The sequence below is a fragment of the Abrus precatorius genome, unplaced genomic scaffold (assembly GCF_003935025.1).
Source record: "Abrus precatorius isolate BTA unplaced genomic scaffold, Abrus_2018 Scaffold7, whole genome shotgun sequence".
Taxonomy (NCBI): Eukaryota; Viridiplantae; Streptophyta; class Magnoliopsida; order Fabales; family Fabaceae; genus Abrus; species Abrus precatorius.
Genome location: NW_020874417.1, coordinates 37,207,541 through 37,235,053, shown reverse-complemented (window position 1 = coordinate 37,235,053; position 27,513 = coordinate 37,207,541). Strand labels below are relative to the sequence as shown.

The following is a 27,513-nucleotide window of genomic DNA, read 5'->3' as shown; positions in this document are numbered from 1 at the left end:
GAACGTATATGAAATAATAATAATATGTTAAAAAATGGGTTAAAATATTTTTAATTATTTTGTTTTATTTTAGTACCCTAAAAGGAAAGAAACATTGTGCTATGACTTATTAACTAGGCTAGTTCATCATCGATCCTAGATGCAACTATGCTAATATTCTTATATACAGAGGTAAACAAGATATGGGTGAATATGATTTTACAAAGTTGAAAAGTTATCATACAAACAACAAAGATCATTAATTTCATATATATGTGCCTCTCTCCGCATATTTTGGTATTTGATTCAGTTTGGGGGAAACTGTGTCTGTTTGTTTTGGGAGAGATCTTAACCTTATGTATCATGTATTACTCCTGTTTTTGAAAGAAAAATTGTTCTTCGACCAAAAAGAACAAACATTTTAATGCATTTCATGCGGGTTTGATTTAATTTTGATGCATGCGCAAACTAACAAAATGTCTTCAGTTACTGAATTTCATACAGACCCACATGTTCATTACCAATCAGACAAATTCAAGAGGGTTTAATTCTCTCTGTCCGGAATCAGACACAATGCAAATTGCAAAAGCTACGTTGCTTTCCGATGTAAGCTATTATCCAAAGCTTGGTCGTGGAAGTGTACACAATACACACCATCGCTTGAGTCCCTTCCCAACCACCATTTTCCAATTGAAAATGCTTTCTTTTTCTAAATTATGTAGAGTCCTGTGGTGCACCTGTGCAAAGAAGAAAAGACATGAGTTGCTTTTCGTTTCTTTTTATTTTTCTCGGATCTTCTCTGGGTTCTTGAATTTAAGATTGTTTTGATAAACTGCTAAACCCCTGCAATCATTTTTTGTCATGTTGTTTAACAAATGGATACATGGATCTTTTGCGGTTAAATAAAGGGCAGAGCGCAGTTTAATGGAGGGGAAATGGGAAGGAGGTCAATCCAATCCTCAAATTAGGTAGCAAAACGATCCATGATATCCCTTCTCTTTTTTAGTAAAAAAGTTTGATTGATAGGTCCCTTTCAATAATTTGGCCTTGTTTGCATCGATTCACATGCGCATCTCTTGAGTGGAATTGATTCAAATAAATCCAGCATGCACAACAAACAAAATCATAGCCTCCACTCACCTGTCTTTCTTCCGCGACCAAGTCCACCACCACGTGTCCAGTCACGTTAATTTTTATATTATTAAATGCATGAAAAGGGTTCATATAAAAAGAAACTTAAAAACTTTATATATTATGACAATTCATCGTATCATACTTTGAGACATAGCATATACTTTTTTAAAAAAATAAAATTGAATTCATATAACCTTCCACAAGATGTTGAAGAATGGTGCCCAAATCGGTAGGAAAGGGATGGGTGTACAAGTACAATCTTCAGGAATCCCGGGTCTTGCAATTGAATTAAGTGGGGGTACAATTTAGAATTTAATAATATTAATAATAATAATAATAATAATAAAGATAAGTATGAAAGGAAGTGTCAAGCGTGTCGATCAAATACAGCTGTCAGTTATGAAGAAGATGATGATATACATACATACATGCACTATGCATGATGATGATGCAGAGAGGAGTTTGGGCATAGATAAATAATAGTCCTCCTTGAAAAAAGGGAAGAGAGAAAGAGATAGAGAGAAGATGGAAGTGGAATCATGGAGAAGAATGAACGCGGGGAAGAAGGAGAAGGAGAAGAAGAAGAACCAAGTGTTGCTGGAAGGGTACGTGGATGAGGATCTGGCAAGGACCAAGAGTTTGACGGATGAGGATCTGGATGAGTTGAAGGGGTGTTTGGATCTGGGGTTTGGGTTCAGCTACGATGAGATTCCGGAGCTGTGCAACACGTTGCCGGCGTTGGAGTTGTGTTATTCCATGTCGCAGAAGTTCATGGATAATTCGCCCCCTTTGCCCTCGCCTACGCCCTCGCCCTCGCCCTCACCCGATTCATTGTCCAACTCTATTGCCAACTGGAAAATCTCTAGTCCAGGTACCTCTTTTTCTGTTGGTTGTTAGTAACATCAAGATTCATGTAACATTTCTCCAATTCAATTGACGTTGTTGCAAATTCAGGTGACCATCCGGAAGATGTAAAAGCAAGGCTCAAATATTGGGCTCAGGCTGTGGCTTGTACCGTTAAACTCTGCAGCTGAGCTGAGGAAAGGACAAGTCTTGAATGGATGTGTTGGACGGGCCGGGCCGGAGGTTGTGATTATGGGTTTATCCATGAAGGATTTCTTTTACCTGGAGAAACCGATCGATGATGGGTGGAGATCAGAGGAAGCGAAGGGTGTTTCAGGTTTGGGAGTGCCCTCAACTCGCTCTCACTTAATCTTCGGAGCCTAAGATGCATGCTGTGTCATATTTACATTCCATTTTTTGTATCTGCTTTGTTCCTAATTAATAATAAACTTTGGAAGTAGAATTTCCTCTTTTTATTATTTGGTTTGCAAGTGAATTCCAACCATAGCTGTTGGGTGTTGATGCAGCGGTGAGAGCTTCACCAAGTTGAGTTGCATTGCATGGCCTCTGCGTTTGATGTGGTAACTAACCTAACTGAACTAACATCTTTCCCTCAATTTGCATGGTCTTCGGTGCTTAACCCTTCCTTCCGCTGCTAACATAAATCGGTGTGTGTATTGTCGCTTAGATGACTCAATTCCTGAGGCAAATGGAGGGGGAGGGAGTGAAGACGTGTCTCCTCATTGGTGAGAGATTTCCCCTCAACTCATGTACAAGGGGATACTGACTACGACTAATAAATCAATGTTTTGTTTTTGGATCTTGCGCTTGTTATAATCGTTGTTCAGGCCACAATATCTGTTGGGGTTCCTCATTGTACTTGCTTATAAAAAATGTTGGACCTTTAAACTAAACCCTGCGTAAGCAGGCGGAAAATAATAGGGGTGCAATTCAAATGATGACTGAATCTTAGCTCGTGCATAGCTGAATCTCACATATCCTCTTGAGGATCTGATATTATTCATCATCTTGTTGGGTGAAAAAGCTCGGTTCACCAACATAAATTGTTGTCCTTCTTTTCTTCTTCTTTTGAATAGCATATCAAATAAATGATTTGGGTAAACTTGCGTTCCTGCCGTTCATAACCAAAACTGTATGCCAAACGACAAAAACTGCGACACGACGAGTCACGGATGTTCCTTTAATAAGAGATCCTATTCTAGAATTGAACAACAATTTACAACCTCGTTAATGCGGCCCACTTGGTCTACATGTTTAGTTCTCCTTTTCAGACAATGAAAGAACTGAATCGATGTTGCTCTTCAGAGTGATTTTATACCGAAAAGAAAATTAAGGAAATAAGAATATTTTAACACATCACGTGATACTAGAGCTAGTTAATAGGAATGCCAAAATTATCATGTTGATGTTGATATATCTTATATCTTGGAAGAAGATTGATGTCAGTCTAACGTAGGATTAGAATGGAGGAGCCATCAGAAGGAAACCATTGATCATTGGGTACTGTCGATAACAAAATTAACCAACACCCTGTAGTGTGTCTTCTCGCCACCCAGAGAATGAGTAAAGTTGGGTAAGCCTCATCCTGTTGGGTAAAGTTGCCACAGAGATTATATAATGCAAATGATCTCGATTAAAAATTAAGTTCTCAGAAATATTGTTAATTAACAATTTTTTAAATAACTTTTTTAAAGATTTTTTTTGAGTCTCCCCCTAAGGCTGGGAATTAACATGACCAGAAATTTGAACGAGCAGGGGGAAAGAGAGACAAGAACGCACTAATCTAGGGCAGGACAAATGCACTGTGTTATTAGAAACAGTAATGATAAATGTTAAAGAAAGTCATACTATAATACGAGAATCATTATAAGGATTTTCATTTTTACCTCTTAAAATAATCATTGATTGAACAGCTAAACAAGTTTATGGCACGTCTTATCCAAATGATATTCCAAGAGCATTTATGCCACAAATACACTATATAGCATGATCGATTTGAATATCATAACTAAAGTTTGCATCTACTTTCCTAGTGCTCAGCTAGAATTTTCTTCCTTAACCAGAATTTTATTTTTGTTTTCCCTGAGCTCCGATATTCTTTTGGCTTGAATTTGATGAACATATTCAGCGACCAAGATATGAAACTTGGGAGCAATTTTACCAGGTGAGGAAACATTAAGACCGATGCGCTTGAAGGTCCGAGTGAGATGCTTCTGAGCTTTGTGAGAGTGGACAAGGCAGAGAGATGGAACCGCTGATCTGAGTATAGGTTTTCCACATGTAATAGGACCAGCTTGAGCGCTGAAAACAAAAAGCAAACGAGTAAGAAGGAATTAAGAAAGAAAAGAAAAGAAAGAGAGAATTGAGAAAGAGACGTTTTGATGACGTAATTGCAAGGCTTGTAAAGCTTCTGGCTGGAATCGGAGAGAATGTGGAAATGGCAAAAGGAGGTGAAAGGCATGGCCTTGAATTTGCAACCGAGGAAAGCGCAGAGGACGAGATCGAAATGAGTGATTGGGTGGAAAGGGGAGAGGGCATAGTGGCATAGATAGTGTCCGTAGAGGGTTTGCAATTGATGTATCAGAGCCCAATAGAGTTCTCTGTACCACTTCGAAAGCCGCTTCAGGTTCTCCAAACGACGCCGCAATAGTTCTGGCCGTGTAAGGTGGGAAGCACGCGCCAGTGCCTGTGGGGCGACGCAAGTGGCTTTAGACTCATCCATTGCCTCCCTGCCGCTTCCCTTCCCTTCCCTTCCCTTCCTTCACATCCCACACGTCACAACAAAGGGTAGGGAACATCTAGCAACTACCAATACAATACAACGTTTAAATATTCAATATTTCCACTCACTTTTTTGTTTATTTATAATTTCACTTTTTTTCTGTTTTACTTTAATTAAGTCTTTCATCTTAAAATGTTATCTAATAATAAAAATAAAAAATATAATATATTACTAATTTATAAAAATTCACAATATATAAATATGTACATATAATTAAATAAAGATAAAAACCTTCAGTTATCTTACATATTTTATTTACTTTTTTATATTTTTTTATTAAATTATATAAATCAATAACATGTCATTTTATTATAATTTTGTTTAATTATTGAATGCAATATTTTAATAAGAGACTTAATTTGAGAAACTAAAAAAATATGAACAACTAGAATTAATAGAACCAAAATTGCGCATATATTAAATACCAGAGTCAATTTATTTTTTTAAAATATTATCCCCAACTTTTGATTATTTCTAACTTAACACAAATTACTACAAATAATTCCATAGTTTTTTTTTTTTGTATTATTTTATAAAATAACTATTCTTATATACAACTTAAACGAAACAAATGATGTTAAAATTTTACCAAATATATTCCAATATAAAATTTATTGTTTAATTAATTATAAAGAGTGTATATTAACACTGCTATATGTCTATTGTTTCTTTAATATGTTCTTATTATGAAAGTGATAATGGAGTGACAATAAACACTCAATTGCCATATAATCCATTGAAGAGAACGTTTAAACCTCGAGGAAATTGGCCTGAAAAAAATAAATATAATGAATAATTTTATAGATGTGGTAGATGTTGAGATAAAAGTTTGAGTTGTACGATTTCATCGCTGTCACACTGTTGACTTTCTAATAAGCACTCGCTGGTGACTGCTTTTGATCTAAATGACGCAACTCTCTGCTTCTGCCTGCTGCTGGTCAATCAAGTCCTCCATTCAATCAAACTAATTATTTGGTTTTCGTCAACTGAAGCATATACTGTGCTCGTGTCTGAAGCTTACCACATTACATTGTTGGTTAGCTGTGCCCTTACACAACTAACCATATAACTTATCACAAGTTCATCCACCACAAAATCCTTGGGATTAGACTACAACGTATTTTGAATAGTAGCTTATCACCACGAAACAGCCCATGATAAAAGGTCAAGTCACGCTACTAGGTATTAGTTCCTAGCCCCAAAATAAACAGAGCTAAAAAATTTTTAGACGAGCGATTTGTTTTCAAAATACTTTTTCTATATAAATATATGAAATAAATGGATTGAGAGGCCCGAAACCGGAAGTATATCAGATAGTAGACGTAAAACAGCATATGTAAATATCATTTTCTACAAGGAGGGAACCACATTTTCATTATTCACCCATAATCTCATAACGATGAAATGCCAAAATCATGTAATAACTGTAAGTAATAACACACAGTTATATAGACCGGGATGAGGTAAATATACCAGGAAAAAAAAAGGGAGAAATAGAATATCCAAGAATAAATGTAGTACAAGTAAATCCACGTCGATATGCGAAAAACTCTTACGAAGCCATTCTCTACGCGCTGTCAAAATCTTCAGCAGCTGAAAGCCCTGGCTTGCTAACCAGCTCCTGAAGTGATGAATTCATGCCTTTCTTTATGAACCAGAGTAGGCAAAATCCCTTCAGCGGAAAGCTATCCCAGAAAGGCAGAAATAACTTTTTAACTTTATTATGGCTTTAAACTGTGGTGTGGACCAATGCTACCAGCAATATCACCGAAAAAAATTCTTTGAATATTTCTGCAACGAAAATACACACAACATGATTGGATTGTTTAAAGCATAAAATCGGTTATAAATCTTAAGATAGTGGGATATTTGAATTGACAAAAGTATTAATATTTTATTTGCAATGACACAAACATTGCTTACGCTAGAAATGTAATGAAGTATAAACTAACTCGAGAGAAACAAAAAATTTCGGCAGGGTAATTTACATGGATTTTGAAAAGGCCGACAATAAAACTCGGATAGAAAACATACAGTAGATCAATCTAGGAGGGAAGAAGCGGCTGTCTCTCATCATGTCCCACACGATGACTGGCCTGGAAATTTGAATAGTAACAAAAAAATCTAGAGCAATCAGTTAAATGAATAAAAAACTCAATCATAGAATTATGTGAAAACAGAAACCCCACCTCTTCATTTGCTCCAGCTGCCATATTTATAAAGGTTTCCTTTGACCTGGAATGAGCAATAGACACTCGTTAACCCAAACAAAGAAGGAAACATGTTTTTTCAAAAGTTCATCAAAAAACAAGAAATGTCCAACTAAATTCAGAAAACTGCACTGAAGGAAACGAATTCTTTTTCCTTCTTCCGAGAATGAACCAGTGGTTGGTCAAGTAGTCAAATACACAAGAACAACAGCACAGCTTCATCCCACTAGGTGAGCAAGTAGTCAAATATACAATGGTCGGGAATAATTTGAGATCAGTAAGGAAATTAGCCAGTACCTTTGTCTGTCATGAACATCATGCATTTCCAGCATACCATTCTGTTCATCTCTGACTTTTGAAAGCGGTGAAAAGAACTGAGGAGGAAATGAGTACAGTTTGACAAAAGGAAAATGTCATTTGCATTCTTATAGAAAAAAAAAATGTGGTTTTGTCTCTGATAGTCATAATAACACACCAGAATCTTCCAAATTCAGTTTACCTGGTGCATTGAGATGAATACTATGGAAATGCCAATAACGAAGTTCATTGTTAAAGTATGTCCAAATAGTACAGCAGATGCTATGCCAGTAAAGATTGTTGCTACTGTTGATGAGTATTTTTTCAAAATTGTATCTGCGACAACATTAAATAGCCTATTGAGAGAAGGGACAAACAGCATGTCAATCTGAAAAACTCAAGGCCATTTTAAGATAAATTATATTATACCAGCATTTTGTTTTTATGTTCTAATAAATATAATGTAAAAAATAAAATACATATTTGAATTATTGACCTGCATATTTGAAGAAGAAAGAGGATAAAATGCCCTGGGCAGCATTGTTTGCTATCAATAGCATAGTGGCTTTTGAATGACCTTGTAGGATGTCAAAGCTGTTTGGACCTGCATTTAAAACAGCATCATGAAAATCAGTTAGTTTTACAATGTGGATTGAATCAACAAACAGAAGTAAACCATCACTGATTCAAGTCAAATATGTAATGATGAAGTCTGCTTATACCATTATACTGCCATGGCATGTGTATTAGAAATGACTATTTGTTGCCTAATTTACAATGAAAATGCACGATGATTTTATGACGAAACACCCGGATGCAACATCCCAAAACATAGGACTGCCCATTGCTATCACATGCTCATTCATGCACAACTAGTTTAAATTAGAAAATCAATTGAGATAATTAAACCAAATACTTATAAGCTGTGCATATCATAATCTGCAATCACTGATATTAGCAAGGTTTTTCATTTTATTTTCAGTTTGTTTTTTCAAAAGCTCAGTACCGTGATTGAAATGCTCACCAGCATCCAGATATTATAGATTTATTTCTCACCTTTTACAATAGCAGTCCCAAGTATCCCAAGAAAATTGAATATAGCTCCATAACCGTACAAGAATAAGTTCTGTAAATCAAGAAATAAATAATATCAACATATAAAAAAATTAGTTAAAGAATCCTAGCACCACTAAACTGCAGTTCTTGAAACTACCTACTTATATATATTTTTTTTGCTTCCCATTGTTTTCCAAGATATTGAGACGTCATTGAACACCATTGTTAGTTTCTTTCCGGTAAGTTTAATCTCACACTTATATCATTGCTTTTCTCTCAAAACCCCAGCAAATCCTCAACCACTGAAACAAAGCCTCAGTGGCCAAGATTATACTTTCAAAAGAAACTGTAATAATACATTTCAAATAAGTGGCAGATGCGTGCACACATGCAAGCGTTCTAAAAACTGGACAATACTTTTTGTTGATAAAATCCATGAAAAGGCAGAACTACAACTACTTAACACTGTAGGGCACTCAGTTTTGGAAGGAAATCATAATTCTCATTCCTTGCAGAAACAAAATTTTGAACTCATATTTTTAGGACTTATGAAAATGTGGTCCAATAAAGAAAAGTTTTGCAATTCCCAATACATCACCTGCAGATAAATGCTTGTATCGTATTGGCTCTTCAAAGCATACTCATTATACACAGAGGCCAATGATGGAACAGTGACCTACAAAAATTGAAGGTTAAAAACTTGATGAATAAAAGGGAATATTTTAAAATAAAAGCATGCTAATAATCAATATATCAAAAGAACAAATGACAAACAACACTTACAAAGATCAATGTATAAAGATATGCACCCATTGTGACAGGAAGACCCAAAGCTGTAGTTCCTTCAGGTAAAGATCTTAACTGATTAACGCTTATACCAATGAGCAATAGAGCAAGAGCTTCCCACTGTAGCAAATAAATAAATAAATCAATTGTCAAGCAAAACATAAGGAGTATAAAAAATTTGGATTTATATAAGCATTACAACAAGCACAGTTGCTGTCAACCAAATAATGGCCACGTGGCATCTTTTTTATCCCTCTAGAAAAGACAGAGCTTAATGCACTAACCTGAATGATGGAAAATCGGCGCTTCATAATCACCTTCAACAAAAGTGCTATTACTAAAACCTACAAGATGCAGAGTTGAGAGTCAGCCATTACAAACTAAGTCAACAAAAACTATCGAGAGAAGAGTGTTTCAACTTTCAAGGACTAATTGTCAGAAAAACAACAAAAAGTAATAAATAATGGAGCAAATAATATAAGAGAATTTCCAGATATAAAGAGAAAAGGAAAACTCAGACAAGAACAATAGACTTTGACAACTAAAATGAGACACACAAGTTAAAGGTTTTCTCAAGAGGCGTCCAGCAGTCATCACAAGAGATATACCACATGCAATGCATAGGCAAGCCATTACTTAGCAGGCAATAATACTGATATTCCATCATACAGCACAGTGAACTAGAAATTACCTTCAAATTACTTAACATCTTCACAGTGGCAGGATTAAAATAAAGCTGCATGAAATGTGAAATCAACCCATAAGTTACCTTAGAAGAATCATTGGTATGTTATATGAAGAGTTATATTTGATCTGACAAGAAGATAGTTCAGTTTCATATACAAAGCACTAGCACTTATTTATACAAATCATCAAGGCAGGTACTAGTATAGTACTAGCACTATCAGTAATATCCCAGCATAAGATAATTAACAAAACAAGACTCTGAATAAATAGTCCTAATATTCTAGCAAGCAATGAGAAATATTTGATGCTTTTAAGTTAGCTTGAGATTCTTGAGATTTCTGTCTTTCTGATACAGAAAAATAAATCTACAAATATGTACTGTCAATATCTTTTCACTTTGGACAAAATCCTATGTACTAAAACGAAGAAGTTTCTGAATCTTAATTTTACATATGCATATTAACCACAAAAGGCAGAACCTTAATGACTAGAATTCTAGCCTCAATTCTTACTTATGCATCGTATATGGGCTAACTCTTCATACCTGCATGATAAACTTCAGATAGTTGTTTATCGCATAAAGAAGTGCTGGAACTGCCAGAAGGACATTGTTACGAGCTGCCTACAAGTGATAAAATTACCACATATAGGATAAATATCATAAAGCTATCAGTAAAAGCTACCATCTCGAATTTTGAAATTGTTTAAAATTGATGATATATAAAGAAAAGATGCAAAGAAACTTATATGCAAGATGCTCTCCCACATTTTATATTCAATAAACATATGAAGCACAATTGAACAGGCCACTAAGCAAATAATATAAGGCCATCAAGAAAAGTTACCATCAAGCATTTTGAAATTGTTTAAAATGGGTGATATAAAAAGAAAAGATGCAATGAATCTTAAAAACAAGATGCTCTCCTAATATTTTATATTCACAGCAGATAAGAGGCACAATTGACCAGGTTACTAAGCAAAACCAGCCATCTAAGATGAAAAATAATAAACAGCGCCCTACAGATGCACTCTAAGGTGGTAATGTAGTTGATGATTCTTTATGAGAAATGTTAGCAACACACTCTTTCAAACATATTCTTTATTATTTTTAAACAACAGTGTGTTAGAAGAAGTGTTAGAGAGTGCATTCCTAGTACTCCTCTTCTTTTAATATCTAGTACAAACATGTTTTATAATATGTGAACTGAGTAATCCAGTTAAATCCCAAGAAGCAGGGAACCTATAGCAAAGGACACACCTTGAAGAACTATAGTATATCAGAAAAGCTAATTGATATTGGAGTTAATATATGGTTTTCGCAAATCTGTCAATTGATGCAAAATTAATATTATAAATCGTAGTACCTGCACAAATGTAGATATCGAGAGAAGAGGCTTTTCCCCAACTTTTTGATGCCTAGCCTGCACAATCAACCAACAGCTTACATAGATGTAAAACAATAATGAGTTTCAGGAGCACACTCAGCAAGACTGGCCTCTTCTTCATTGTCAAAGGTAACCAACCTGATGTGCAATGCCTAAGGGTTGGCCAATTAGAAATATTTTTCCAACAGGAATTAATTTTTCCTTAAATCTTCAGATAACCCAAGAAGCCTAAAATCCTAGTTATATAGAAATCAAACAACCACTAATTGGATCCTGAATCCCCACCTCTGCCTGAAAACCACTCATACTAAAAAAGTACAGCATAGTTGACAAATAACTTCATCCTTTAAAGTACAATGACCAGGGTTTGATTTTATGCGTTGTGTATGGAAAAGACTTGGTTGGGAAAGGTAAAGCTCACTTCAGTGTTCTCTACCCTAGACTATCAAATTTTGATTCTATTGCAGTTTACTTAAAAAAATAAATGACAGACCCATTCCCTGACATCCACAAAAGTAACTCAAAATGATCAGAACCAACCAAGAAATCTCTCTCTTTCCACTCCTGGGTTGATAAATCCCAGTATTCTACCGCCCTTAACACAGAAAATTCTACAGTTAAAAAAACAGTGTTTCCAAGTAAAAATCACAATTTACTAATGATTTACTTCAATATATGAGCTGGTGGGTACCTCCTCCATAATATACTTCTCACTTGACACATGCTTTAATTATAAGTATTTGAAAAGACAGCAAATATTTGAATATAGACAAAGGATTTCCTTACCTGGAAAAGAAGCATAACAATAGCAAAGAAGACCTTTGTAACCTCAGTCAAAAAATTAACGCTAATTGGGCTAAAAATGAATTTCCCATCCACCTTGGACATATAGACAAGGATAGGCTGCCAAATTAAAAAGAAATAAGATATGTCAGCCACTAAACAACAAGCATAAAGGTTGCATGAACAACCAAGTCTTGAGTGAACCCTCTAAACTACATTAGTGTATCAGATTAGAAAATCTTCAAAAGTAAAAGTTTAGATTTGCAAGTCAAAGAAATGAAATATGCAATTGAAGCAACTTCTTTAAAGATAGTAGAAATAAATATGCTTTTAAAAACCATCATTATGTCCCTATATACTATTTACAACGGCAAGGCATGAGCCAGTTTCTTTCTGCTCGATCATCTCTCTTAAAGCTTTGGAATCCTATAAATTCCCCCACATTCCTTTTGCCAACTAGGCATTATGCAAGAAATAACACTTCAATAGATTGAGATGCAAGATAATCTTTTGAATAAGGTAAAACCATCCAGGTCAAATGCACAAATGCCTCTAGAATGCCAAATCCAATTAGCTCTCCAAATCAATAAACATGTAAATATGAGAGCAAGAAATTTCTCTTTCCACACCATGGGAAACAAAGTGCCATCACTCACAGCACAAACAAACACACACAGAGGGCAGCATATGAAAGGCAGCTCAGATTCTAACCACGATAAAACACATCATAAATGTGTATTTTCAACATAAGCAGTGTCATGGTGTCTGTGTCAGTCTCATCTCCAAGGTGTGGAGTCCTTACTTTTATAGCTATTACTAACCCAACTTTCCATTAATACTCAAGAAAAAACTCAATTTAGAGATTGTAATCACCTGGAAACCAACTAGAACACAATCACCAACAACCAATAAGACGTTGAGTGCACGTTGCTTGGATGATATCCTACTTTTGTGGCGATCATAGGCCCTTGATATAGATTTGGTGGTGGGGGAAACCAATTTGGAATGGCAAACACTGCATTCTATCATCCCGTTCTTCATGTATATCCTCCCACGCTACAGAGTATGAAGAACTCGATCTGCAACGGAATCAGCAAAACCTATGCATTAAAAACCCCTATACACATTATCCATAACAAAAAAGAATCACCAGAGGAAAAAACATTCAGATCTCTCCCTTCTTAAAGAGCCAAATACATAATTTAAAAATGAAATTAAATAGTAATTCCAAAACAAAATAGAGATCCAGCAAGGTAACCAAAAAGGCCTACAAAATCAAACAAAATAAGATTAAGTAGAACTGAGATCTCGCAAAGACCCAGACACATCAACAAAATGAAGAGTTCACCGACAAAAAAGAGAGCGCCTGGAGCACCGAATTCGGATTAGAGAAGGCAAAGACAAACCTAAGTCGAGTCCAAAACGAGCATTCAGGTGGAACTGGCCTTGATCTGCAGCTGGGACAAGGGATTGGGAGTGTCTGAATAGAGATTGGAAAGGGAGTGTAAAATTCAGAGAGAAACCGATTTGGAATTGACTGTGCTTCCTTCTTTCTATGAACAGAAATGGGATTGGAGTTTAAATTGAGAGAGAGAGAGAGAGAGAGAGAGAGAGATGTCTGTGTATTGTGATTTGGAATAAGCGTTATATTGTGCTTTTTATTTGTTTGCTTTCAATTCACACAAACATACATTGTCTTTGGGAGGAAAGTTATGAATGACGCGTCTCAAGGTGACGGGCCAATCAGATGAGAGGGATGTGAAGACACAAAGTGGAGTCAAAGGGGGATTTGTAGTTTGGTGTGTCACTCTCGCAGGTTCGGTGGAATCACCCCCTCCTTCATATTATTACACACCACATTTCTTTAGGTATTTTTATTCGGGTTAGACGTTTCTTTCGCTTCAACTTGCAGTGTCGTGCTGTGTTCTCTGCCTAAGCTTTTGTGTTGTAATAATACACTAATAGGTTCAAGTGATTTATATGGCAAAACTTATGAGAATATTCTCCTTCCTCTTGTAAATGCCCACACATTAATTTTTTTTTTTTTTTTGAGAATTACTATTTTTAAATATAATTATCTCAATATGCATTTAATAATATCATATAATTTTCAATGCACCGAATGCTGTAATTTTTATAAAAAGTAATATATATAATTCTTTATTTCATATCTTTAATTACACATTCAAAAAACCATTTTAGATAATAATGTATAATTTACCGTTTTATTTTTTGTAACGGTCTTTCCTTGATTTGCTTCAAGAGTTATCAATTAAAATATGATTACAATTTAATTGCAAAATGAATTCTGTTGACTAAGCAAGATTTTCATACATTATACAAAACACAAAAGCATTCATTGTCCTGCAAGAAAAACATAGTAAGTATACAGTGTAATTTGTGGATATATATACATTAAATAAATAATTCTTAAAAAATAAAATGTTATTAAAAATTATAGTATTTAACAATATTATGTAATTTTATATATATTTAATTTGTGGTTTTATAAAAAAAAAATTGTATAGAAACTGTTATTATTACTGATTAAAAAATTTGTTTTAGATAATAATGTGAAAATTATGGTTTCTTTTTTAAAACAATCTTTGGAGTTTATATTATTCATTGATATGCTTTAAGAGCTACCTACTAAAATCTTATTACAATTTAATTACAAAATGAATTCTATTAATTAAGCAAGATTTGACTACATTCTAGGTAACTAAAAGCATTTATTGTCTCGTAGGAAAAATAAATAAAAATATGTATAATTGGTGGATATACTTATGAATATACATAAAATAAATATATATAAGATGTAAAAATACACACATTCAAATTATTTTATATTAAAATTTATTTAATATATTATTTTAATAATTAAAAGCATGCCACTTTTTTATTATCTTTAATATTGCTTTGAATAAATTTCAATATTAATTAAAAAAATATGAAAAGTAAAAGGTTCGCTTGATTTGATAACTAATTAAAAAGATTTCTAAAACATTGTCTGAACTTTGGGATGACTTTTTTTCATGAAAACTGAGATGACAGTTAAACTCACATATAACAATACCCAAATAATAATAATAAATGAAAAAAAATGAACTGAATGGACTGAGGAATATTTATCTACAGAAAATTGACAGACATAGGTGTACTATAGATATTTTTCCATTTTTTAAATTTTAAATGAGAATTTCTAGTGCAATATGGCTGCACATGCATCATGTAGGGATATACTAAAATTAAGAATTAAATTTAAACAATAAAAATGAGAAAGATTATCAAACAAACACAAAAAGATTAAAAAAAATAAATTATACAGAAATATTTGACGTGTTGCCTAAAATTCAAAGCAATGACAACACTCAAGTTTTTTTACCGAGTAAGTCAAAACAAACAACACAAAAAACCCAGCAAAAGAAGAACATGCATTATTTATGTGTCTCTTTTCACTTTGATACACTATGAAAGGCTCTAGTTATAAGTATTTAGTTCCATACGGTACCATGATAAAAACAAAAAGTTTTCATTTGTACATTTCGGGCATAAGGCCTATCATTTTAGAACATTACCAAAATCTGCAGAATTGTCATTGCACGAGAGAAATTATGTACGTAGAATATTTTATTTTTAAGAATGAATACTTGAATTTACAATATAAAGATAATTTTTCATAGAAAAAAATATTTTATCAACATAAATTATATTATGTGACATCAGGAGGCAATGCCAAATTTATTCATTTTTGTATAATTTTTTAAAATTATTTATAGTAACTATAAATCCATCAATCAAACAAAAACTAATCAACAAAAATATTGCATTCAATCGAATTATTTTATTTTTATTGGTGAATATATAATTAATTATGGATATAATTTTAAAAACTTAACCAAAAATTCTCACTAGTTGACTCTACGTGATGGTAAATGTCTGGCTACTCCACATTATAATTATACTATACACTTGAGCATCTTTTAGTGGGTCAGGTAGAATCTGAAACAGCCAAATCAAGAGCGTTTTAAAGAATCATGAGTTTGATATGATGGTTATTTTATTTTATGCATGTGTAATTCTAATACAAGAGATTGGACCAGCCTGTTGTCAGGCGTCTGGTGTCCGATTTATTTGTTAATTTATTAATGTTGTATAAAGACTTTATGGCCGAGTTCAAATGACGATTTTCTATTTACTTTCGAGACAATAAAAGAATCCTCTTTTGATATTGAAAATATTATACATAACTAAAATAAACTATCTAAATATTATTGAATAAACAGACATGATCTAAACAATTAGACTTGCAAATATTAAAAAAGAATGCATCTTCAATTTTTTTCGTACGAGGCTGCAGGCTGAGATTATTTTTCATGGAGCAGTGCTGTCTTCAAGTTGATCAGTGCAACGATTTTGAGAATGCACCTACACAAAAAGAGGAGAAACATATTATATTAGTAGGCAAAAAATCAACACCAAGGGAGGTAAGATACTTCACTCAATATTCATAATTTAACAAACCTAATCACAAATTATCACAAGAGAACTAACATGAAAACTGCGGGAGGAAAAACAATAATTTCAACAAGCACAACAACAGTTGACTAACATTGTTTTGCCTTTTGCTTTTGGAAATTTGCAGAATATATATATATATTTCAGTGCAAAATGAACAGTCCACTTTAAAAGTAAGTACAAAAGCAATAACTTTTGAAAAAAAAAAAACAAATAAGAATACTAAACCCATGGTATTTATGATTGAAAAACCTTCATATTATTAACACCCAATGCAGGAATATTCTTTCAGAAGAACATCTTACGGTTGCACTGCAATAATTACTTAACCCATGGTAGTTTCAGTTACAATTAAATTACAATTACATTGTAAGAAACAAGTGATCATATGTGCAAAATCTGCAAAATAGGATAATAGGTTCGCACCAAACCAAGGGCTTCTCTAGCAATCCTGTGACTGTCCTCACCGCAAACCTTACCAAAGAGAAACATAAGGTGTTTCCTTTGTTCCAGTTTCAAGTGTTTCTCTAGGCCCCGACTAACCATCTCCATTTCAGGCTGCAGAAAAACACCCACAGTAAGCTCTAAAATATAAAACCAGGTCAATACATATATCATATACTGCAGCAGACAAGGTTTATAAGAAAATTCCTTCTATATACATAATACCTCATCCAAATTATCCTATTCACCAGTCCTTGAGAAGACATAACTGTCATAGAGGCTGCATTTATGACATGACATCTCTATGTGTACTGCCAATGCTTGTTTCAAGGCAATTACCATTTCAGACATGCATAGAGATTGGGCAATTTCTTTGTGCTTTTCACGTTCTTTTCACCCAAAAGAGTTTTTTCACCCTACCTTGGAGGATTTCTTATCTTTCTCTTCCCAGAATTTTCCCTCTTTTCATTCTAATTAAATAATGTTTTCATTAAAGAATTCAAAAAAATTAAGCAGAAAGCAATGAATTATCATTTGTTATTAAATTCTCTCTAACGTTTAGTGAAATAAAAACAAGATGAAAATATCAAAATAAAATACATACAAAAGCTATTGTAGTCAATGTAAGAGGTAATCCCCAGTTTTAAGAATAGCTATAAGGAGAAGTGGGGGAATTTAATGGAGAAATAAATTTCAAATTACTATTTAAGATACATACCGAAGATTCCTCGGGAGGAAATATTCGTAGAAGAAGGCATATCTTTGACAGTTCTACCATAGCATCAACATGTTTTCCTTGCATTTCCAGAGCCTGTAATTGAAAACACCACCAAAAGCGTGAATTTAACTGAGCATTCCAGATGACAAATATTAACTTTCTAAGAAAAAGAGTTATCAGAATGAGGTCTAAATTTCAAGCATTAAGTTACAACACTGTCAGGTTCGACACTCATTTTTAAGACCCATAGTCAAATTATAGAATATAGATTTTACATGGATCCAAGGCTTAAACTAAACTCTGTCATTCCCGGGGTCATAAAATAGAAGAAAACAGACATAATGGTCATATTTATTGGGTTTAGGGTTTCCAGAAACATAAAGTAATATAGCCAAGAGTATTTTAACTGAAAATATAACTTCCTTCTCTAATATTCATTACAAAAAAGTAATTTTGTAAGAACTTAAATACTGAAAGACAATATTACCAGATCAGGAGATTTAGGGTAAGAAAATTACCCAAGCCTGCAGAAGACAAGAGCGGGTGCGGGCTGCAACAGCTGCGGACACAATTGTTGCAGCACGAACATTTTCAAGGCCAACGTTTTCAGCAAATCCAGCAAGGAATTGCCGAGCATCCTCACCATTAATATCGATTGAAGTAGAGTAAGTTGGTGCCCTGAACAGAAACTAAGTTACCACTGATATCATAAAACAGGAGTAGACAGCATGATTAACAGGTGCCATCAAGCAGTGAACAAAGAGATACACAAGAATGTAGGGCTAGTAATATCACACCTGCTGCATACATTTAAAACAAAGTTAACAGACGCTCGATACAAGGAGTCCCGAACATTTGTGGGTTCAATAGACACTTGCACACCAGAAGTTCTGCATAGTTGACGTAACTGCTCATGTGTACAAGCAACAAACAGTCCAAGGGTTATGAAGAGAGAAGAAAAATAATCTCCTCTTATCACTGAAAATACTTATTATATGTACACATCAATAAAAATAATCAGAAACCATCAGTATGGTGTTGTTTAATGCTCATCAATTAGACAAATGGCTAACACAGATATAACACCTTACACCTGAGAAAACCTTAGTACCGCAATTCATTATGTTACTTCATTTAACCAAAAGGATTCCTTTATATAGGAATTAAAAAAAAAGTAAGGGGAATATTAAAATTGACGCAGACCAGTACCACATAGTACATTAACTTTTTACTAGTAGTTTGCTGCAGAGTTTACCATAGGCCTAATAATGTTTTCTTCTTAAGACAATACTCAAAGTGAAGCAGAATCGAGCGCAACCTAATATAGGTACTAATTTTACCAAAATAATAATGACAAATAGTATATATAATTTTGAAAACTGGGTAAATCATCGGGAAAAAGGGTAAAAAAAAACTGACTTGAATTATATCATTCTCCATGATGTCGTTTCCGCCCAATCTACTGTTGATAATTGCTGGAAATCAAGTGGGTGAGTTGCAACTTTAATTAAAGGACGGCAAAACACTACAGAAAATATTAAACGTGTCTGATTTACCTACAGATGAAGGGCATGAAAAATAATTATTACTTATCCAGAGACTTGAAACACAGCTAGGAAGTAGTACTTAATAAAACCACACGATAGTTGTAAGGAAAATATTACCACTAAACAATGCATTTCAATAACCCCCTTCCCCCTCATCAAAACGAGGCATTCTTGTTCATGCAGAAACAACCTTGTCTCATGGAATGGTTTCTCTATTATGCAGAAGAGGAAAAGAAGAAACAAACCTCGAACCACTCTGTAAGCGTCTCTCTTGTATTCCTCCTGTTCGTTCAGGTCGGAAATGGCACCGTTTGAATTGATTATGGTTGGCCACCATTGCGGCAATTTCCTTTGGACCCTAACCTTATTGTTGGTGGAGCGCTGGACAACAGAATCCTCAACCGGCGGTGATAAGGGATTTGACAGCGCCTTGTTATCGGTGCCTTCACCCCACCCAACTACGACCTCTTTTCCCCCGAGACTTCGGTCCCTCCGCACAACAGGCCTATAGCTAGACGCGTTACGACGCCAAGAACGAAACCTAGAAACCAATTGAACCAAAATGCCGAAAACAGAAAAGGCGAGGAAGCTCAAAGCCGCCGAAGTTCCAAGGAAATGCAACGTGGAAGGGCGACAGGAAACGACAAGTCTGCGGTTATGGTCGAGAGTGATGAGGGTTTGCAAATCGCGGTAAGCGTCTTCGCCGGACGATAGGAGTCGGCGAATGTCAGATTGGAGGGTGGTAAGAGGAGTGAGGTCGATGACGGCTTCGAACCTCTGTTCGGAAGAGGAGGTTGAGGTGGTGGTGGTCGTGGGGACGGAGAGCTTGTTGTGGCGTCTGTGGCTGCGACTGCGGCGGCGGAAGGATGAGCAGACGAGGGTGAGGTGGGAATTGCAACGGCATGGTGATGGTGATGGAATGGGAAACTGAGATGGAAGAGTGCAAGTGTTGGGGGAGAACATTAAGTAGTTTTTGTTATTCTAACAAACAAAACGGCTTCTACTTTCCTGCTTCTCTCTGGGGACATAGATGTTCCTTTCCTCAAACCAAACCTTAAGCCCAAGCCCAAGCCCAAGCCCGGCTTAAAATCCAACGACAATTTTGACCGTATCTCCCGTTCCTATCCGTTTACTACTTCTTTGTTTATTAACCAATAAAAAAACAAAGCCTAATTTTATTTTCAACAGTTTTTGTTTTCTTTTTCTTTATCCGTCACCTAGGTTCGAAATATTGAAAACTTCGTAAAAATAGTCACTATATTAAAACTATAAAATATCTTTTTTTTCCCTTAAAAATTTTAACTTTTACAACCTTAAGATCGATCAATCATCCTATTAATAAAACATTTTAAACTATACCGATTTGTACCCAAATCGACAAAATTATAAAGACAGAGTTTAATTAATTTCTTTTTTGACTTGCATTTAAGAGCAATAACTCCAGAAACTTTATGCGCACAAAAGACTGCAAAAAGAATATAGAATTATTATAAAAACAAATTAGTTAATCAAAACAATAATTAAGAAATCAATAAATAAGAATGATTAAGAATGTCAATAAGAATATATTGACAAAATAATACACTTCCTAATAAAAATTCTTCATATTGTAAGTCAATGGATAGTAAAACTAAAGAAAAAAAAATTCATGTACCATCTAAAACAGTTATGACCACCATACATTTTATTGCCCATCCCAATTCCCACGGATGGCATAACAAAGTTACAAAACTGGGAAATTCAGTTTTCAGACTGTCCAAAATACCTCCCCGAAATTGTAGCCAATATATTCAACATTACAACCTCGTCATCCAGTTCAGCCTTACCGGCACGGATGCTAGCACACTTCCGCAGCAGACTCCTGAGAGCAGCACAAGTGTCAGCGTCTAGAGGAGCATCAACTGTTGCACAGAGAGCAAAAAGCCACATGCAATCATTTTTTGTGAGGGTGTTTGCAGGCTCTAGCAACCTAATTCGTTTCAGTAACATCGATACCCGAGCTACAGAGTCTATTGCTAAGATTACAGACAGCAAAGGAGGAGAGGGAGAGCTGCTGCTAGTTTGATCAATGGAGGTTTCCTTGCCTTCAGCAGTCAAGTTAGTAGATTCATCATTTGCTTTACCAATGCTCAAATGATTACAAAGTAAGACATCTCTGTTCATAACACCAGAAAATTCTCCAAAATCGTTCCCAACTAGCTGTGAGATGCGACTCTGAACATGTAGATTACTGGAACATATGGCACTAGAACCATCAAGGCATGAGAAATTCTGGAATGAATTTGGAAAACAATGAGAAAATCCTTTAAAGAATTACGGTGTTAACCAAAAATAGTAGACTCCCAATCCAATGCTTTGTTAGCAAGACAACAAATAGCATCTTATTATATTTATTCAACAGAATGATATGAACAAATGTAAATTTAAATCATTCTGTGTGTTATTATAAGATCATGTAGTCGACCTCACCAAGTAGAATAAGGCATAACAGTTGTTATTGTTGTCTATGTGTCCAGTTACAGTTAAGAACTTTAAATGGGTCAAATGGTGTGCATACAGTGGTACAGTAATAGAGCAACTCCAAATCTTGGATAAAGAGTATTGGTCATTCCATTTCCAAACGAAAATGAATGAGGAAAAAGACAAAGGACATCAAGATATAGATTCTTGAAGAACATACCGTTCTCAGTGCTGAAAATTCAGCAAGAAATACATCCTCCCACTGTTTCAATGGCAACAGATGGTCCGGACACTTGGCAATATCAGGAATCTTGGGCATATAAGCACTTTGTTCTTTGTTAAGTTTACTTCTATCAAGTTTTGCTACCTTCACTTTTGGAATTTGATCAGCCTCCCACCTGATCAAGAAAAAGAAAGTTCAGGAACCTTGTAATTTCTCTTACTGGGTAATAAGCTGCAGTAAACTTTCCCCAGCTCATCCATTTAACAGACCAAAGATCAGGGCCGTTCTAACCTTTAGCATATATATTCTAGGGAGAGCAGAACAACAAAAAAGAAACTATCAGGAAGAAAATTTCAAAGCTTAAATCCATCATAGATAGAACCAGCAATCAGCGGCTAACAGTTACTGTAATACCTGACACGCCTGAGATATTCCCATCCGTCTTCTGGTGGACCAGCATCAAAATTAGGTTCTCCCGCAACGAAAAAGGCAGGCCTTAGGATGCTAGCACAATCTTCCTCACTATCATCATCTTCACTGCACTCTTCCACAGTTGAGAGCTCCTCACCCATTAGACTATGAGTACAAGAAGGGTCTTCAGAACTCACATTTTTACCATCCATATTTTCACAATTTGCTGCACCTGAAATATATAATTTAAGAAGGGTTAAATATATAATTTAGTATCTGTAAAAGAACAAACCATGTAAAGCCATGTCCTTCTCATTTAAACACAATGTAAACAAGAAATTGAACTTCTTATTGAAAGATCAATAATATCATTCTCAACATACAATGTAAAAAATGAACAAAGACATCAAACAATCGTCATTATTGCATGACGAAAGTAATCTTCAAAATTACAATCAACCCTACTGCACAAGACTTTTCATATACAATGATTTTACACAAGCAACCATGGAACTGAAGTCAGAGCCTAAGTACACAAATCAGAACATAGTCAATTAATGTCGCAAATTAGATCTTTTCCAGGTTCCTTTCGCTCATTCTTCAATGGACAAAGACTTTCATATATCTACATCTTCCATTAGCAGCAGCCACACCTGTCCATCACAGAAATTGAAAACATCAAATTGACACAACGCGAGCTATCAACCAGGAGATGGTTGGATTGAAGAAAAAAAATCAGAACCATATAGTTCTACACAGTTTCACCAGAAAAAAATAACTTAATGCTTTGCAGAGAAAAACATTGTAGACGAAACTCTCAAGATACAAGCAAAGAACAATCAATGATCCAGATTGAAGAAATAGCAACACAACAAGGAGCAAGGATGTTCAGAAATGCACTTGATGTCAACTTGAGAATTTTCCAATGCTCATCGCAACAGCCAATGGCAATAAAAGACACATTCGAGAAACTACTTATGTTCGTTCAGCACGAGGAACAAGAAACATATTGTTCTAAAATTATGATTATCTCATTGACGAGAATGAGTTTCTTCCCCTATCCCTTAGAGATGCTTCACGCGTTACCACCAAAACGTACGTTTAAAAGAGAACTAAAAGAAAAGAACTATTGCAACACAAAGAAACGAAAAAGATGAAAGAATTAAGCATTCACAGCAAGATTTAATTACTGGATTTCGAAAACAATACAACGAACATAATAAAATACTTACTGAGGATTGGTTTGCTGCGTGGAAGAGGATTTTGGGGAGTGAAAAGCAGAGTTTCGTACTCGTTGGCGACGGCGCTTTGAAGTGAAGCGTGTATTGCTTTCCACAATTTGCGCTGTTGAGCGAGCTTCACGAATCTCAAAGCCTCCATTTCCTTGCGTGAGTACTTTTTCACACTCTTTGACTTTGAGTTTGACTCTTCGGGTTTCTTGGTGGTGGTGATGGTGGTGGTGGTGGTGGTGGTGGTGGTGTTCTTGGATCCTCCTCCTCTTCTTCTTGAAATGGATTGTTTAGATGCACCGTTCTTGACAACGGAGTGGAGTAACGCCGTTTCGTCAATAACCTCGATCCCTAAGGAAGGGCGAATAGGATTCGGCTGTGCCGTTACGACTTTGTCAGCAGCGTCTTTGGGGACCAACGCGGATTCGAGTTCCTCCAAGAGTCGCTTCTTCTTGACTTCAAGTTCAAGTTGCGCAGAATCAAGAACGAGTTGTTCTTCAGAACCAGTAACATTAGCCATCACTTCAAATTTCAGATCTTCCACTTCTCCAGGGTTCTGTGTGTATGGAGAGTCAGTACCTCTTCCTTTTATAGTTATTTTCGGCCCAACAAAGGACCCGACTTTTTTACCGAAATATTTATAAAAAACAAATAAAAATTCTGAAATAGACCTTGTCCAAAATATTTAAATGGATAAACCTTATTGTGCTCAGAATTCGATTCCCTCTGAGTGCTCAGGAACCAAATCCTAAGCATAACTTTTCCTTTTTTGTTTTTATATATTTTTATATAATAAAATAAAAATTATTATTTAAATTATATTTATATATTATTATTTTATTAAAATAAATATTTATAATATATTATTTGAATAAATATTTTAAAAAAATTAATAATTCAAATAATAAAATAAAATTTATTATTTGAATTATGTTTATATTTTTATATTATTTAAAAATAAATAAAAATAATATTAATTTTAAATGTTTATTAAAATTTATTTGACATATTTTTTAAAAACTAATTAAAATAATTAAATAATAAGTGAATTTTTTTAGTTAATTTGTAAAAATTATTTAAAATATTTAAATAATAATTATATTATTTTAGATAATAATGTTAATGCTTAAATTATTTATACTTAAAGAATACTAAATATATTTTTCAAAATTAAAAAAATATATTAAATATAATTCTATTTATTTATTTATTTAAATATGTAATTTTGACTTAATATTTTTAAATATTAGTATGATAAAATGATATTTTGAATAAAAAATTTATTTTAATTAATTTATTTAAATGTCATTATTTAATATTATAATTTTTAATATCCTAAACCCTTAAACTTTACTATTATAATTTTGAATAAATTATTAATTTTATTTAAGAATAAAAAAATTATTTTTAAAAAGTAAATAAAATATTAAATTATAAGTTAATTATTTATAGTTGAGACAAATATTTTGAAATTAACGTTTTCATATTATTAAGATAACATTGATGAAGATAAAGTGCATTAATAAAGATGATAACAAATTCATAACAACATTAATAATTAACTATCTCCGTTATGATGGTCAATTCCACAACGAGGGTTTCGTTGTTGTGGTTATTGCTTTGAGATTTCAGAATGAACTTATGAAGAATTTGGATAATCATTAAGGTCTAGTTGTTGGAATACACTTGATGAATTACTAGGTTTATTAGCAAAATCCGGTTGGTAAAAAGACTGCATGTAAGTTTGTGCTGAAGATGGAGTTATAAAATTAACTTCAAATAAATTTGTAAAAAAATCATCCGATGTTGTTGCAAACGAATGTCTTGTGTTAATTATGTTTGCTTCTGACGTAATGTTTAGACGAATTGATGCAGTCTCGTGATACGACGGTGTGAAAGTCATACCAATTTCAAATGTGTTGGTAGTCTTTAGTTGTTAGTCGTTCCTCCTTGGATCTTGTAGTAGTGGTGGCACAGATAGGAAATAAATAGAATTGGTAATGTACCATGCCATGTATTATTGTGTGTGATACAATGGGCCTTGCATTGGATGACCCGTTATTGTCAGCTCATGTCTGTTGTTTCATATCTCAATCCATTGAGCATGTTTTGTAACCCAATTTTCATCCTGTCTTTCTCTCATGTCAATTTTGTGGAGGTCATTCAAATTATTAGGTAGAGAAGAGATTTCTTGGATTAGACGAAACTGTAATTTGACTCTATCTGTTTAGTGTCATTCAACAATTGCAAAACAAAGGATGACAGTACATGAAGTCCACAGTTGGACATCTCTATATGCTTCTATGGGTATTGATGTCTGCAAGTCTGGATATGGCGCCCATAAAAACTACAAATATATTTAACTTTGTTACTTAAGATGATGTGTAAAAGATAAGAAAATAAAGATGAAGAGTTACCTGATTAGCTTGAATGTGATCAAACATTGATCTGTACCCCCACAACATTATTGTGAGGTTTATTTCAAAAGTTTAGTACTCTACTCCCGCTCCATTGGCACACGAGAGGGTATGTTGGTGGATTATTAGAAATTAGCGCAATATATGGCATGTGATACCATGCCCAAGACATTAATAGTGATAAGCAACCACCCATTGTTTTGCTACTAACTTTCGTGGCTCTACACATTTCTCTGTACGACATAGCTAAACAAGCAGAACCCTAACTATATCGTCTTGTTCTTCTAAGATTAGTTAATAAAGCTAAATACATAAGATATACTTTATTGCCTGTTTTGTCAAGCATCAAAACACCTCCAATTAAACCTAGTATATAAGCCCTACAATGGACGTGAACTTCTTCTTCATATGGTTCTTCTGGTAATGGTAGCATGTTGTCTCTCAGCCACTTTAGTTTTAGTATAGAGCCAATAAGTGACTCTCCCTTGACTGGCACGATACCGAGATATGTGTCACACATTTCCTCCCAGTCAAACATTGTTGGACTAATGACTAGTAAACCATCAACTCTTAGCCCAAGTTGAAGTGCAACATCCTCCAGGATTATGGTGCACTCCCCTGTTGAAAAATGGAATGTGTGAGTTTTAGGTCTCTACCTTTCGACCAAAGCTGTTATTAATGCGTGATCTACCTTAAGATGCCTTAACTTTGCTACTCTAGCAAAACTAAGTTGTTCAAGTACAAGAACAATTAGAGGACTGAGTTCTGGCATTGAATGACAGAAAGATGAAATCATGTTCTCAGTTTTCTACAGTTATTAATAAATTAGTAACATTATATGTAAAATATTGATTTACATATTCAGTTAATAATACTAATGTGTAAAACTTACTGTTCTTTCAATGAAGGCGGACCTATGTTCTTTTGCTTCTAGAACAACATTTTTAGTAATGGGAGCAAAGACAGAGAGAAACAAAGAACAAAGATGGATGCAAGTTTGAATGAAAACATGTGGCCTTGGATGAACATATTTATAGATAAACGGAGATGTCACTATCTCTTGGTCTACATGACTAAGCCAACACTATCTCTTGGCATGCGTGACTGAGAAGTCATGTAGCCTTGGTTTACATGACTGAGGAGTCATACCATAAGTTACCTAGACAGTTACTTGTAATGCAACTGTATGTTCTGGGCTTCATATGAAAATTGAGTACACAACCAGCATACAACAGTGACTTGCTTGACGAGGGAAATGTATTTTTCAAAAGGTTATTTTGGACCTTCAAGGCATGCATTGATGGTTTTGCCTTTTGCAAACCAATTATTCAAGTGGATGGAACATTTTTGACTAACAAATACAAAAAGGACTTTATTAGTGACAGTTACACAAAACGGCCGCAACAACATAATTATCATTGCCTTTGCTGTGGTTGAAGGTGAAACTAGTGATGCATGGTTCTTTTTTTAAAAAAAACTTAAGAATGTACGTAACCCCGCAAGAGGGGTTGTGCCTCATTTCAAATCGTCACGAGGCCTTAAGAAGTGCATACTTCAGAAATGAAAGTGGTTGGACAGAAAAC

The 27,513-nt window shown here is 34.4% G+C and overlaps 5 protein-coding genes across 8 annotated transcripts; 1 reads left to right on the top strand and 4 right to left on the bottom strand.

Moving 5' to 3' along the window:
• Positions 1–1,551: 1,551 nt before the first annotated feature.
• LOC113871273 lies at positions 1,552–4,887 on the top strand. Of its 4 annotated transcripts, none has more exons than XR_003505787.1 (4): positions 1,552–1,984; positions 2,068–2,537; positions 2,645–2,702; positions 4,106–4,319. XR_003505787.1 is itself a non-coding variant. In XM_027508263.1 (2 exons), exons 1-2 carry the CDS (start codon positions 1,639–1,641, stop codon positions 2,145–2,147), a joined length of 426 nt encoding a protein of 141 aa, XP_027364064.1. In that variant the 5' UTR covers positions 1,552–1,638; the 3' UTR covers positions 2,148–4,819. The 4 variants fall into 4 exon arrangements, 1 of the variants encoding a protein (XP_027364064.1); XR_003505786.1 differs by having other exon boundaries at positions 2,068–2,293; positions 2,484–2,537; positions 2,645–4,126; XR_003505785.1 differs by having other exon boundaries at positions 2,645–4,887.
• LOC113871272 (INO80 complex subunit D-like) lies at positions 3,976–4,728 on the bottom strand. Its single transcript, XM_027508262.1, has 2 exons — positions 4,353–4,728; positions 3,976–4,278 (listed from the first exon to the last, which is right to left on the bottom strand). Exons 1-2 carry the CDS (start codon positions 4,697–4,699, stop codon positions 4,014–4,016), a joined length of 612 nt encoding a protein of 203 aa, XP_027364063.1. The 5' UTR covers positions 4,700–4,728; the 3' UTR covers positions 3,976–4,013.
• Positions 4,888–5,995: 1,108 nt separating the features above from the next.
• On the bottom strand, positions 5,996–13,609 carry LOC113871306 (CMP-sialic acid transporter 3-like). Its single transcript, XM_027508336.1, has 16 exons — positions 13,370–13,609; positions 12,837–13,042; positions 11,967–12,083; positions 11,160–11,216; positions 10,340–10,417; positions 9,800–9,844; positions 9,393–9,452; positions 9,106–9,228; positions 8,921–8,998; positions 8,323–8,392; positions 7,763–7,870; positions 7,469–7,602; positions 7,267–7,343; positions 6,949–6,994; positions 6,794–6,855; positions 5,996–6,550 (listed from the first exon to the last, which is right to left on the bottom strand). Exons 2-15 carry the CDS (start codon positions 13,002–13,004, stop codon positions 6,805–6,807), a joined length of 1,212 nt encoding a protein of 403 aa, XP_027364137.1. The 5' UTR covers positions 13,005–13,042; positions 13,370–13,609; the 3' UTR covers positions 5,996–6,550; positions 6,794–6,804.
• A 2,700-nt stretch (positions 13,610–16,309) lies between these two features.
• On the bottom strand, positions 16,310–20,201 carry LOC113872750. The gene is made up of 7 exons (XM_027510549.1): positions 19,436–20,201; positions 19,063–19,118; positions 18,441–18,550; positions 18,162–18,321; positions 17,644–17,736; positions 16,908–17,039; positions 16,310–16,391 (listed from the first exon to the last, which is right to left on the bottom strand). The coding sequence occupies exons 1-7, from the start codon at positions 20,151–20,153 to the stop codon at positions 16,338–16,340; spliced, it is 1,323 nt and encodes a 440-aa protein (XP_027366350.1). The 5' UTR covers positions 20,154–20,201; the 3' UTR covers positions 16,310–16,337.
• Positions 20,202–20,868: 667 nt separating this feature from the next.
• On the bottom strand, positions 20,869–24,034 carry LOC113872912. The gene is made up of 4 exons (XM_027510798.1): positions 23,517–24,034; positions 22,288–22,519; positions 21,871–22,048; positions 20,869–21,461 (listed from the first exon to the last, which is right to left on the bottom strand). Exons 1-4 carry the CDS (start codon positions 24,031–24,033, stop codon positions 20,931–20,933), a joined length of 1,458 nt encoding a protein of 485 aa, XP_027366599.1. The 5' UTR covers position 24,034; the 3' UTR covers positions 20,869–20,930.
• Between the last annotated feature and the right edge of the window lie 3,479 nt (positions 24,035–27,513).